The sequence below is a fragment of the Rhinopithecus roxellana genome, chromosome 14, assembly GCF_007565055.1.
Source record: "Rhinopithecus roxellana isolate Shanxi Qingling chromosome 14, ASM756505v1, whole genome shotgun sequence".
In the NCBI taxonomy this organism is placed as follows: Eukaryota; Metazoa; Chordata; class Mammalia; order Primates; family Cercopithecidae; genus Rhinopithecus; species Rhinopithecus roxellana.
Genome location: NC_044562.1, coordinates 131,937,282 through 131,950,708, shown reverse-complemented (window position 1 = coordinate 131,950,708; position 13,427 = coordinate 131,937,282). Strand labels below are relative to the sequence as shown.

Sequence of the window (13,427 nt, the reverse complement as noted above, 5' to 3'; positions counted from 1 at the left end):
AATCTCCTGGAAGTGAGGGCTCCTGCTGAGCCTGGGCAGGTGCTAAGTGTGTCCTTTCTGGGTCTGGAATCCTCCTGGATCTGGGTCAGTTTCCCCACCCAGGGGGCCTTGGACTCTTGGCAGGAGCCTCCCTGCTGTGTAGAACCAGCTTTGCTTATGCGGGGGTCGGTGGTGCATGTGGGCATCTGGCTCCCTCCATGGCTCAGCCCCTGAGCACCTCGGGCTGTGCACAGAGGGCCTGGCCGGCCTCTTCCTGCTTCCAGAGAACACGTTTAGCCATCAGCGCATCTATATGAATGGGTTGTCAGAGCGGCTCAGGGTGATAGTGGGTCTGGCTGGGTCTTGGATGAGGCCGACCCTACTGGGAGTCCTGGGCTGGGATGCAATGGTACCAGGTACTTACTGAGGTCTGGGGCAGGAGGCCCGAGGGATGAGGACCTCCTGGGCCTGGCACTGATTCGGCTGTTTCTCCTATGCCCCCAGATCTTCACGGACCTCCCAGTGGGCCAGCTCTGGCTGGGTAGGATTTCAAGCTGACTCCTACCCGGAGCCCACAGTGGGAGTTGCCCTGGGGTGCTGGAAGGGGCTCAGATAGGGCACGAGTAAGGTCTGTGACGAGGTTGACAATGACAGAGGGAAATAACAAAGAGCCAGGTAGGCCCCAGGCACAGCCCAGCTGCAGGGGCAGCCTCGGACCAGCCACTGTCAGGAGTGGATGGCCACGCAGCTGCCCGCCACCCGCCTGGGGCCCGGGGCCTGTCAGCACTCCTGGAGAAGGCCGTGCGGGAGTCAGAATTGAAGCAAAGGGCAAGTCGAAATTGGAGGGACTGGTGGGATGGCCCTGAGTCCCTCTAGAACTTGTAACTTGTCACTCCCAAAACACTCTGGGGTGGTTTGAAAAGCCTGGAAGCTTGGAAGGGCTGATGTGCTCTGCATGCCCCCAGGGCTGGGGAGCCTCTTGACCAGTATTGAAGGAGTTGTTTAGACAGACCAGAGAGCAGTGGGACTCACCAAAACCAGCCACTGCAGACGACAGGCCAGCTCCTGTGGTGCCTGTTGGCAGGGGCCTAAGCCAGCAGCATCGGGGAGTGCTGCCTGGAGGAGGTGTTTTCAAGGTGGGCTTGGCAGGCTAAGGGGCCAAGAACAGCAGGGGGAGGGGCCGTCTTCCCAGTAGGTTGGAGTGGGATGCGTGCCCTGTGGGTTGGAGCCCCTTGCTCATCCCTGTGTGACCCGGTGCTCTGCCCCTCAGGATGAAGGCTGGCTCATGGGCGTGAAGGAGAGCGACTGGAACCAGCACAAGGAGCTGGAGAAGTGCCGCGGGGTCTTCCCCGAGAACTTCACTGAGAGGGTCCCGTGACGGCGGGGCCCGGGCAGCCTCTGGGCTTGTGAAGAACACCTCCTCCCGAAAAATGTGTGGTTCTTTTTTTTTGTTTTGTTTTTGTTTTTAATCTTTTGAAGAGCAAAGGGAAATCAAGAGGAGACCCCCAGGCAGAGGGGCGTTCTCCCAAAGATTAGGTCGTTTTCCAAAGAGCCGCGTCCTGGCAAGTCCGGCGGAACTCACCAGTGTTCCTGAAGCTGCTGTGTCCCCTAGTTGAGTTCCTGGCGCCCCTGCCCGTGCCCGCATGTGTGCCTGGCCGCAGGGCGGGGCTGGGGGCTGCCGAGCCACCATGCTTGCCTGAAGCTTCGGCCGTGCCACCCGGGCAAGGGTCCTCTTTTCCTGGCAGCTGCTGTGGGTGGGGCCCAGACACCAGCGTAGCCTGGCCCTGCCCCGCAGATGGTCTGTGTGCTGTTTGAAAATAAATCTTAGTGTTCAAAACAAAATGAAACCAAAAAAATGATAAAAACACTCGGAAAACGCTTGTGTATTTGTTCTCCCTCTTCTTGTCCGTGAGTGCGGATGGAGCCGTATTATCTGTGGCTTTCTTATCAAGATGGCTTCAGCCCCTGGCCCCTGGGATTTTTAGGAGTGGTCAGCTGGAGGTCAGGGACTGCGGGCTTGGGTGAGGGGATTTGGTGAGCCATCTGTGCCTGAGAAGTCCATTGAATGCTGTCCTAAGTGACTTTTTTTTTTTTTTAAGAGGGAGTCTTGCTGTGTCGCCCAGGCTGGAGTGCAGTGGCGCGATCTCGGCTCACTGCAAGCTCCGCCTCCCGGGTTCACGCCATTCTCCCGCCTTAGCCTCCGAGTAGCTGGGACTACAGGCGCCCGCCACCATGCCCGGCTAGTTTTTTGTATTTTTAGTAGAGACGGGGTTTCACCATGTTAGCCAGGATGGTCTGGATCTCGTGATCCACCCGCCAAGTGACCTTTTTAATTTAATTTAATTTGTTTAGGACAGAGTTTTGCTCTTGTCGCCCAGGCTGGAGTGCAATGGCGAGACCTCGGCTCACTGCAACCTTTTGCTCCTGGGTTCAAGCAATTCTTCTGCCTCAGTCTCCTGAGTAGCTGGGATTATAGGTGTGAGCCACCACACTGGGCTAATTTTGTATTTTTAGTAGAGATGGGGTTTCACCATGTTGGCCAGGCTGGTCTCGAACTCCTGATCTCAGGTGATCCACCTGCCTCGGACTCCCAAAGTGCTGGGATTACAAGTATGAGCCACCATGCCGGGTGACCTTATTTCTAATAAACGCATGAGAACCTGTGGGTCAGATACCAGGACTCCCTTTCACAGATGAGGAAGCTGAGGCCCACGGAGGTCCAGTTACTGGCAGGTGAGTGGTGGCACTGGGCTGTGGGTCTGAGCACTTGACTCCAGACCAAGGGCAATGCTTGTGTCTGGTGGGACTGGAAGGGCCTGGGTTGGGGGCAGGCATGCTGGCCTGGCTTGTCCCTCATCTCATGACCCCTGCCGACCCTGCCCTGGGCACTTCAGTTCCATCGGCAGACTCTGACAGGTCTGAGCAGCCGAGACAAACAGCAGTGGAGCACCAGCTTCCCAGGAGCTGTGGGGGCTGTGCCCATGGACCCACGGAGCAGCATGCACTCCCAGGTGGAAGGAGCTCATGGCTCCTTTTAATACTAGTTACAGCCAGTGAGTGAGGTAACTGTCACAGTCTGAGCTTTATTCCAGGGTAAAGCCCCTGGGCTTTGCTTTAGGTGGCAGGATTGTCATTGCTGTGGCCCTGCCTGGTCCTGTGGGGGGCAGATAGTGTTGGCTTTGCCATCCATGGCTTCCAGGAGCAGTGGAAGTCACAGCAGCTGGGACAGAGTCCCGTTCTGGTTGCCCCTGCTTGGAGAGCTCCCACCCTTCCTGCCTGTCTTCACTGCCTCCTTCGTTGCTTCCTCCCTGGCAGCCTCATTTCCCTGCCCAAGGTCCACTGCTCATTGTGGGTGGAGCCGGCTTGGAGCCCAGCCCACTTCCGAGCTTGGGTGCACGTGCCCTGGGCTTTGTGAGGTGTGCAGCCACAGTGCCATCACGGGGAGTCGTTGCTTTTATTTCAACCTGAAAATTAAAAAACAAAACAAAATAAAAACAAACCTCATCTAAAACACATTCTCCAGGAGAAAGCATTTAGATTACGTTTTATGACAATATAAGATTCCAAGAAATGTCCCATGGCAGCTTTCAGCTTTACCCCCAGCCCTCGCCACTGGGGTCAGGAGCAGCCCTGCTCTGTACCACATGGTCAGGGCCTGCAGGGAGCTTCTTGCCAGAGGGAGCGGGCCAGGATCGGGGATGGGGAGCCTGTGGCTCCAGAGGGAGGGAGGCCAGGTGGGAGGTTCCCACGCTGCTGGGGAGGGGCAGCGGCCCAAAGTCTGAACTGAGATGTGTGTCTGGGAGCCAGGGTGTCACTAGGTTCATGGCAGTGCAAGGGGCATTCAGAGCCAGGCAGCATGAACAACAGGCCAGTGAGCTGAAGCGCCAGGCAGAGCAGAAGGCCCAGGCCAGGATGGGATGGAGGAAATAGCAACAGGCAGAGTGAAGGTGAGCCACGGTGGAGGCCGGGAGAGGTGCGGGCTGCTCTCCGTGCCTGGCAGCTGGACATGTAATGTCCCGGAGGGCTTGGCAGTCTGGCTTGATTTGGGCTGACGTGGCCATGGAGGCCCAGACCCTGGGCAGGGCTCCTGACTCTCAGAGCAGGCAGGCCAGGGCTGTGGCTTCTGGGACTTATCTGAGGCCTTGCAGACCCCACACCCTGGGAGGCCCGAGCATGAGTTTGGGAAGAGTTCCACCGCGGGCAGCCCTCTGTGTGGCTCCCCACCAGCCTCCCGGAGCCAGCGCCTGGTGGGTGCGACAGTGGGGGTTTGGAGCCAGGACTGGAGAGTGAGGTCTAGGAAGGCCACCCCTTGTGTGGGGGCTGTGGGGTGGGCTGCAGCACCCCAGGTGCCTGAGGGAGGGCCGGGCCCTGCATGGAGGCGTTCTCATGGCTTCCTGAAAGGTGTGGGCCACTTTTGAAGCCCCATGGAAATCTTTAGAAAATCAATTTACTTATTTATTACTCTATGTTACAAACTCGTTTGCTGGCAGGAGCAGGATTTTGAGTTATGGAACTTGGAAGCTAAAATGATCACACACACACCTTATCAGTGCAACTGGCCTGGAGGCCTCAGGCCCGGTACCAGTTCCAATGTCAGAGTCTCTCAGAAGCGTCCGGACCAGTGCAGGCAGTGACCTTGCTCCCCACCCTCCTGCCAGTTCCCCGGCTTCCACCGCGGCCTGAACACTGGCCTTGCTGCTGGCCCGGCCTCTCGGCCCTTGTCCTTGATTGGATATGGTAATCGTGTTGGTGTCGCTTCTCTCAGTTTTGCTGGCCTGAAGATCCTTGGCCCTGCCTCTGGGAATTTAAGTGCCCATACCCCTGGCCTCAGTCACCCCAACACCAGGTGGCATACAGGGATGTCATGAGGGTGGCCAAACACTGGGTCCCTCTGCTCAGCTGCCATGGCTGGTGCGCTGGGTGCTGGGTGGCTGTGGCTCAGGCCCTCCGAGATGCTCTCGGCCCCCTTGGCCTCTGGGCAGCAGCTTCATCTTGGGGCTGAGTAGTTCCAAGTTTGATACCTGCACACTTCCTTCTGAGAAGCACCCAGGAAATTATTATTTTTTTGCATCATTGAATCCTGAGCCAGTTGCTGTGGCCTGGGGTGGCACTTGTAGATTGGCTCAAGACAAACAGGGTCTGGAGCTGGAGTTGGGCTGAACTGGGTGAGGGGGGGTGAACACCTGAATGAAAATTGGGGTGAGGCTTCTGAGGAGAAGGGGAGACAGACAGATTCTAGGAGCTCAGATCTGGGAATGTGCACTCCATGGTGGCTTCCAGAAAGGGCCCTGAGACTAGGGAACTTGCCTGTATGGGAACTGCGAGGAGATGTGTGAACGTGTGTGTGTGTGTGTGTGAATGTGAATGTAAATGTGTGTGGATGAGTGTGAATGTGTGAATGTGTTCGTGACTATAAATGTAAATGTGTAACTGAATGAGTGTAAATGTGTGAATGTGTTAGTGTAAATGTGTGAGTGAATAGATGAATGTGAACATGTGAGTGTATATGAGTATAAATGTGTGAATATATGTGTGTAAATGTGGGAGTGTGTGTGAATGGGCAAATGTGTGTGTGTGTGAATGTGTGTATGTGAGTAAATGTGTGAATGTGTGAGTGTGAAGGTGTGTGAATGGGTCAGATAATGTGAGAGTGAATGTGTGTGAATGGTGAGTGTGAATGTGTGTGTGTGCTTGAGAATAGGTGTGAATGTGCATGTGAACGTGTGCAAATGTGTGAGTGTGAAGGTATGGGTGTGAGTGTGAATGTGAATGTGTGAGTGTGAATGTGTGCAAATGTGAGTGTGAAGGTGTGGGTGTGTGACTGTGTGCATGTGAGTGAAGGTGTGGGTGTGTGAATGTGTGAATGTGTGAATGTGTGAGTGTGGATGTGAGTGTGAATGTGTGTGGATGTGAGTGTGAAAGTGTGTGGATGTGAGTGTGAAAGTGTGGGTGTGAGTGTGAATGTGTGTGAAGGTGTGGGTGTGAGTGTGAATGTGTGTGAATGTGAGTGTGAAGGTCTGGGTGTGAATGTGTGAATGGGTCAGAGAATGTGTGAATGTGCATGTGAATGGTGTGAATGTGTGCGTGTGTGTGCATGAGAACAGGTGTGAATGTGCGTGTGAATGTGTGAGTGTGAATGTGTGTGAATGTGTGAGTGTGATGGTGTGGGTGTGAGTGTGAATGTGTGTGAATGTGTGTGAAGGTGTGGGTGTGAGTGAATGTGTGTAAATGAGTGTGAATGTGTGAAGGCATGGGTGTGTGAATGTGTGTGAATGTATGAGTGTGAAGGTGTGGATGTGAATGTGTGAATGGGTCAGAGGAATATGAGTGTGAATGTGTGTGAATGAGTGTGAAGGTGTGGGTGTGAGTGTGAATGTGTGTGAATGAGTGTGAATGTGTGTAAATGTGTGAGTGTGACGGTGTGGGTGTGAGTGTGAATGTGTGTGAATGAGTGTGAATGTGTGTAAATGTGTGAGTGTGAAGGTGTGGGTGTGAGTGTGAATGTGTGTGAAAGTGTGAGTGTGAAGGTCTGGGTATGAATGTGTGAATGGGTCAGAGAATGTGTGAATGTGCATGTGAATGGTGTGAATGTGCTAGTGTGTGTGCATGAGAGTAGGTGTGAATGTGCGTGTGAATGTGGATGTTTGTGAATGTGTGTGAATGTGTGAATGTGAAGATGTGGGTGTGAGTGTGAATGTGTGTGAATGTGTGAGTGTGAAGATGTGGGTGTGAGTGTGAATGTGTGAGTGTGAATGTGCGTGAATGTGTGAGTGTGAAGGTGTGGGTGTGATTGTGAATGTGTGTGAATGTGTGTGGATGTGTGTGAAGGTGTGGGTGTGAGTGTGAATGTGTGTGGATGTGTGAGTGTGAATGGGTCAGAGAATATGAGTGTGAATGTGCATGTGAATGGTGTGAATGTGTGCATGAGAGTAGGTGTGAATGTGCGTATGAATGTGCAAGTATGTGTGTGGATGTGTGAGTGTGAATGTGTGTGGATGTGTGAGTGCAAAGGTGTGGAGTGTGAATGTGTGAATGAGTGTGAATGTGTTAGTGTGAAGTGTGGGTGTATGAATGTGTGTGAGTGTGAAGGTGTGGTGTGAATGTGTGAATGGGTCAGAGAATGTGAGTGTGTGTGTGAATGGTGAGGTGAATGTGTGTGCGAGTGTGCATGCATGTGAATAGGTGTGAATGTGCGTGTGAATGTGCAAGTGTGAATGTGCGTGGATGTGTGAGTGTGAAGGTGTGGGTGTGTGAATGTGTGTGAATGAGTGTGAATATGTGTGAATGTGGGAGTGTGAAGGTGTGGGTGTGAGTGTGAACTGTGAATAGTGAGGTGAATGTGTGTGTGCATGAGAATAGGTGTGAATGTGCATGTGAATGTGTGAGTGAATGTGTGTGGATGTGTGAGTGTGAAGGTGTGGGTGTGAATGTGTGAATGGGTCAGAGAATGTGAGTGTAAATGTGTGTGAATGGTGAGGTGAATGTGTGTGCGAGTGTGTGTGCATGTGAATAGGTGTGAATGTGTGAGTGTGAATATGTGTGAAATGGTGAGTGTAAATGTGAGTGTGAATGGGTCAGTGAGTGCGAGTGTGCGTCTGTGTGTAAACGTATGTGAATGGCTGTGAGTGTGAATGTGTGCACAAGTGTATGTGCGAATGTGTGCACGTGTGAATGGCTGAGTGAATGGCGAGTGTGCATGGGAATGGGTGAGTGTGAATGGGCGAGTGCATGTGGGACTTTTCTGAGACCCTTGCTTTATCCAGGCTATGGCTGGCCTGGGGCAGTGTGAGGGCGGAGTGCAGTCGGGCAGCTTTGCTCCGTGTGCCAGGGGAATGCTCACCTGACGACCTGCTGCTCCTGGTCTCAGAAGCTCCTCCGCTGGAGACAGGGTAGACGGATGAGCCCCTCCTCGGCTGGGCTGTTCGGAGGCTTGTGCGCTGGGGATGTGCTGCATCTACAGCTCCAGTGTCCTGAATGGTCATTCAGTCACTCCTGTATCCATTCACTGGCCGTTTCCCAGGCAGGCACTGAGTTACAGAGAAGATTAAAATGCATTGCTCAGTGGACTCGGGACTGCTAGACGAGAGGCGGGAGGCAGCAGGGCTGAAAAGCTTCCCACTGGGTTCAACGCTCACGACTTGGGCGATGGGATCAACCATACCCCAAACCTCAGCATCACGCAATACACCCAGGTAACAAACCTGCACGTGCCTCTGATTCTAAAAGAAAAGTTGAAAAAGAGAAAATAATAAAATGTGGTTCCTACCCCTGAGACGCGCACAGCCTGGGGGAGGCAGAGCAGCAGTGGCCACAGCCGTGCGTCTGGGTGGTGCATCTGAGGTTACCCGGACAGAAGTGGAGTGGGCACCCAGCTTCGCTCAGGGTAGGTGCCCCGGTTGAGGGGCTGGCACCTGGGAGGCCACCTCGGGCAGGGGCAGCCAGTTGAACAGGCAAGAGGACACCAGGTTGGTTGAGCTGGGGAGGCCTGGAGCTCAGGGCAGAGAGGGGCTGGGAAGACGCGAAGGTGCTGGGAGAGCTTACAGAGGAGGCGGAAGGAGGGCCGGGGTGTCTGGTGACCACCACAATTAAGAGGAAGGAAGCCGGCCAGGCACGGTGGCTCATCCCTGTAATCCCAACACTTTCTGAGGCTGAGGTGGGGGGATCACCTGAGGTCAGGAGTTCCAGACCAGCCTGGCTAACATGTCTCTACTTAAAAAAAAAAAAAAAAAAAATCAACCAAAAAATCCTCAAAAATTAGCAGGGTGTGGTGGTGCATGCCTGTAATCCCAGCTATTTGGGAGGCTGAGGCAGGAGTACTGCTTGAACCTGGGAGGCAGAGGTTGCAGTGAGACAAGATCAAGCCACTGCACTCCAGCCTGGGTAACAGAACGAGACTCCATCTCAAAAAAAAAAAAAAAAAAAAAAAAAAAAAAGGAAGGGGGAAGGCTGTAATCCTAGCACTTCGGGAGGCCGAGGTGGTGGATCACCTGATGTCAGGCATTTGGACCAGCCTGACCAACATGCTGAAATCCTGTCTCTACTAAAAATACAAAAATTAGCTGGGCATGGTGGCAGGCTCCTGTAATCCCAGCTACTCAGGAGCCGAGAATCTCTTGAACTAGGGAGGCAGAGGTTGCAGTGAGCTGAGATCCTGTCATTGCACTCCAGCCTGAGCAACAGAGTGAAACTCCGTCTCAAAAAAAAAAAAAAAAAAAAAAAAAAAAAGAGGAGGGAAGCAGGAGGTTTCACAGGCACTGCCAAGGAGCTGCTCAGTGCCATCTTAGGAAGAGCTCCCTCCTCAAGAAGCAGCTGTGGTGGATGGGCCGAGAAGGCTGGGAGATTCAGGACAGTGGCCTTGCCCACCTGCTCTCAGGCCCTGGGGATCCACAGAGGGGCCGCCATGGGCCGCCAGGAAACACAGGCAGGCTGCTGCCACCGGTGCTCCTCACCCTGATTATGCAGAAGAGCAAATCACTGAGGAGAGGCCCTTCTTAACTTAATTAAAAAGGATAATTAACAACGGGTGAGGAAGCCACCTTCCTGACAGCCCCAGATGACACCGAGGATTGGCTGCCCACTGGAGGGAGAAGGGCAAAGGCGTGTTCCTCTTTTCCTAGACAGCCAGGGCCAGTGCACAGGGGCAGAGGGCCCTCCAGGCTTGTCATGGAGAGGCTTTGAATCCCAGGCTGGGTAGAGACTTAAAGGCCCCTGTCAATCAGCCCGGGGTGTTTATCTCATGTCCCTGCCCTGTGTGACCTGCAGGGGGTGGCCGGAGAGGGGGCACAACTCTTCCTTGAAGGAAAGGATAGGCTGGCGGTGGGCCAAGGTTGGTACACAGATGCCATTCAGAGCTAAGGCGGCAGGCTTTTGTCTCCCAAAAGCTGGTGCATCTCCACCTACTTGCAAGTTGCCAGGTCTAGAGGACATGCACTTTCCATGGAGCAGAGTCACAGATGGCTTGGAAGCTCCTGGGGCCATCCTTCATTAGGAACTGAGGACCCGAATCTGTGGCTCAGGGCAGTGTTCTCACCTCCAGGTATCCAGCTGTCCATCTTCCCTCATGCCCGTGGACACCTGGAACTTGAAGTGCCCCTAAGCTGACTTGTCAAGTGTGGGCTGTCCTCGGACTCATTCCACACCCTCCTCTTGGAGCAGATGCTGCTAGCTGCACACTCAATACTCATCCCCTCCGCCTGCCCAGCTGAATTCTGCTTTTGTTCAGGGTGCCAATGCAGTCCACTAAAGTCAGTCATTTTCCCAGCCTTCCTCGCAGCTGTGGGTGGCCGTATAACATAGTCCTGGCCAACAAGATGGGAGAGGGCATCCCTTTGCAAAGGAAACATCAAAGCCTTGCTAAGAAAAAGGCCTTCGGGCCAGGTGCAGTGGGTCATGCCTGTAATCCCAGCACTTTGGGAGGCTGAGGCAGGTAGATCACTTGAGGCCAGGAGTTCAAAACCAGCCTGGCCAACATGGGGAAACCCCATCCCCACTAAAAATACAAAAATTAGCTGGGCATGGTGGTGCGCACCTGTAATCTCAGCTACTTGGGAGGCTGAGGCAGGAGAATCACTTGAACCTGGGAGGCGGAGGTTGCAGTGAGCTGAGATCGCACCACCGCACTCTAGCCTGGAAGACAGAGTGAGACTCCGTCCTGCCCCACCGCCCCCCCGCCAAAAATAAAAGGAAAAAAAAGAAAAGAAAAAGGCCTTTGCCTCCTTCTCCTGCCTGGAATGAGAGCCAGAGGTGCAGCAGCCATCTTAGCACCCTGAGGCCACACTCAGGAGGATGAAGAGCCACTCACTGAGGATGGCAGAGCGAGAAGGTGGGGGACGGCTTTGCAGAGAGTGTGCAGTCCAACCCCATGGCTCTCCGTCTGGCTTGTTTTTGTGTGAAACAAATAAAGGCATCACATCTGTGGGGGTTTTGTGGCTTGAAGCCTCCCTGATTGCTGCTGTGTCCTGCCAGAATCCTTAGATTTGGTCTTTTACAGAGTTCTGCATTGGTTTCTCCCTCCGCTCTGGCCTCTCCTACTTCAGGCCTGGTCAGGCCTGCAGCCTCTGCGGTGTCTTCCTCTAGGCCAGTCTCTGGAGGACACCGTGGCTGTTGGGGTGGTTTTCCTGAACCTCCTTTCTGGCCTCATCGCCCCGTGTTTCAACCCTCCAATAGTCTCCATTGCTCATGCGAGCCCAGATTCCATAACCAGTTCTGGCCCCTGACCAGCTCTTCAGCCCCATCTTCCATTACCCCCCATCTGAATGGCCTGTCCTGGTGACCCAGATGAGCTTCAGGTCTGCTTCCCAGTGTCTGCCTTTCCTCCACCATGCTGTGGTCCTGCATCTTGGAGGTGCCCTCCCCCTCCCAGCTGAATCCCCCTCCCTTTCAGGGTGCACGGGCCCAGTCCAAGAGGGGCCTGCCTCCTCCAGGTGCACTGGTTTGTCCGCCTGTCAGTCGCGGCACTGGTCGCACTGCGTGTACCTGCAGTTGAGTCGCCCACTTCTCTAACCCCGCCTGGACACTGCCTCCTGTGCAGCTCTGTGGCCCAGGCCAGGGTCCAGGCTCAGCATGTGGATGACATGCTCAGCCTTGCTCTGCTCAGGTCCCTGCCACGTGGTCATCTGCTGCTCACTGCAGAAGCCACAGGGCACTGTTCACTAATAACTAGAGGAAATGAGTCATAATCCCCTCACCCCAACCCAGCAATCTTTTTCATTTTTGCCTGTGTGGACTGAAGCTTTTAAAAACTCAGGAGCAGGCTCTGGCGTTTCTCCTGGCCACATTTCACCTGGTTAGAGTTCACCCGGCAGTTGGGCGTTGTTGGCTCTCTGCACGCTCTGAGTTGGCCATGGCAGCCTGCATCCTAATGTGGTTCAAGCCTGTCATCCCGACTGAGCCCAGGTGGGTGGACAGATGGAGGGACAGGCAAACCCACTATAACCTCCAGGAGCCTACTTGCAGACCACAAACCCAGCTTCTCCATCTTTTTTTTTTTTTTGAGATGGAGCCTTGCTCTGTTGCCCAGGCTGGAGTGCAGTGGCACAATCTCGGCTTACTGCAAGCTGCGCCTCCTGGGTTCATGCAATTCTCCTGTCTCAGCCTCCCGGGTAGGTGGGACTACAGGTGCCCGCCACCACATCTGGCTAATTTTTGTATTTTTAGTATAGATGGGGTTTCACCATATTGGCCAGACTGGTCTTGAACTCCTGACATTGTGATCTGCCCACCTTGGCCTCCCAGAGTGCTGGGATTATAGGCGTGAACCACTGTGCCTGGCCTCTTTTTTTTTTTTTTTTTTTTGAGAGGGAGTCTCACTCTGTTGCCCAGGCTGGAGTGCAGTGGTGGGATCCAAGCTCCCTGCAACCTCTGCCTCCTGGGTTCAAGCGATTCTCCTGCCTCAGCCTTCCAAGTAGCTAGGATTGCAGGCACATGCCACTATGCCCGGCTAATTTTTGTATTTTTAGTAGAGATGGGGTCTCACCATGTTGGCCACGCTGGTCTAGAACTCCTGACCTCAAGTAATCTGCCTGCCTCGGCCTCCCAAAGCGCTGGGATTATAGGCATGAGCCACCGCACTCAGCCCAGCTTCCCCATCTTTAAGTGAGGAGTTTGGATGAACATGATGCACTGTAATAAAATCATTAAATTCCACCAGCAGAGCCCTGGGGCATACCACCATGGACTCTTGCCCTTCACGATCTTAGATATTCTCTTTCAGAATGTTGATTTTTTCAACTTTTATCCTTTTTTTTTTTTTTTTTTAAATTTCAGATAGGGTCTTGCTCTGTTGCTTAGGCTGGAGTGCAGTGGTGTGGTCATAGCTCACTGTGGCCTCAACCTCCAGGGCTCATGTGATCTTCCCTACTCAGCCTCCTAAGTAGCTGGGACTACAGGTGCACACCACCACACCCAGCTAATCTAATGTCTTCTTGATGTCCTGCAATCTGCTAATCTTTCTCTGTTTTGTTCACAAGCATTTTATGAGAGACCATGAGGTCCCACAGCAGGGATCTCACATTTTAAGATGTGTGTCCATAGTTTTTTGAGCCAACAGAAAGCACCCCAACAAATGCACAAGCAGTGTGCCGTGTGCGTGTCCTTATTCTAACAAAGGCTGTGGCTGTGCAGAGAATTCCAGAATTTCCTCGCCGGGATACATCTTCAGGCTAGCGGCAGTGTTGTTCAGATACATTCCATGCTAATGGGGTAAGGTCTTCTGTCAGGGAATTTGATGTTTGTGTAATAATAAGAAAATTTCTGTTCGAAAAGTTGCCTACAGGTTGAAGTTGGAATGGATCGGAGTAGAAAGAAGCAAAACATTCCTCTGATGGAATCACAAGGTCATTTGTTGGAAAAAAATGACCTTAGAGAGCGTGATTGGTTCTGAAAGCGAATCCACCCTCCCCATGGGCTGGGTGGAAGAAGCCAAAGAGGTGATTTGTTCTGTCTGAAAA

At 53.4% G+C, this 13,427-nt stretch overlaps 1 protein-coding gene across 11 annotated transcripts in view; it reads left to right on the top strand.

Annotated features, from left to right (window-relative positions):
- Window positions 1-1,857, top strand: part of BIN1 (bridging integrator 1) — a 59,000-nt gene extending 57,143 nt beyond the window's left edge. For all 11 annotated transcript variants that reach the window (XM_010363467.2, XM_010363464.2, XM_010363461.2 and 8 more), the window contains one exon: window positions 1,250-1,857. In XM_010363467.2, the coding sequence (XP_010361769.1) occupies window positions 1,250-1,357 (108 nt within the window). In that variant the 3' untranslated portion in view covers window positions 1,358-1,857. The remainder of the gene's footprint in view (window positions 1-1,249) is intronic.
- The last annotated feature ends 11,570 nt before the right edge of the window (window positions 1,858-13,427 follow it).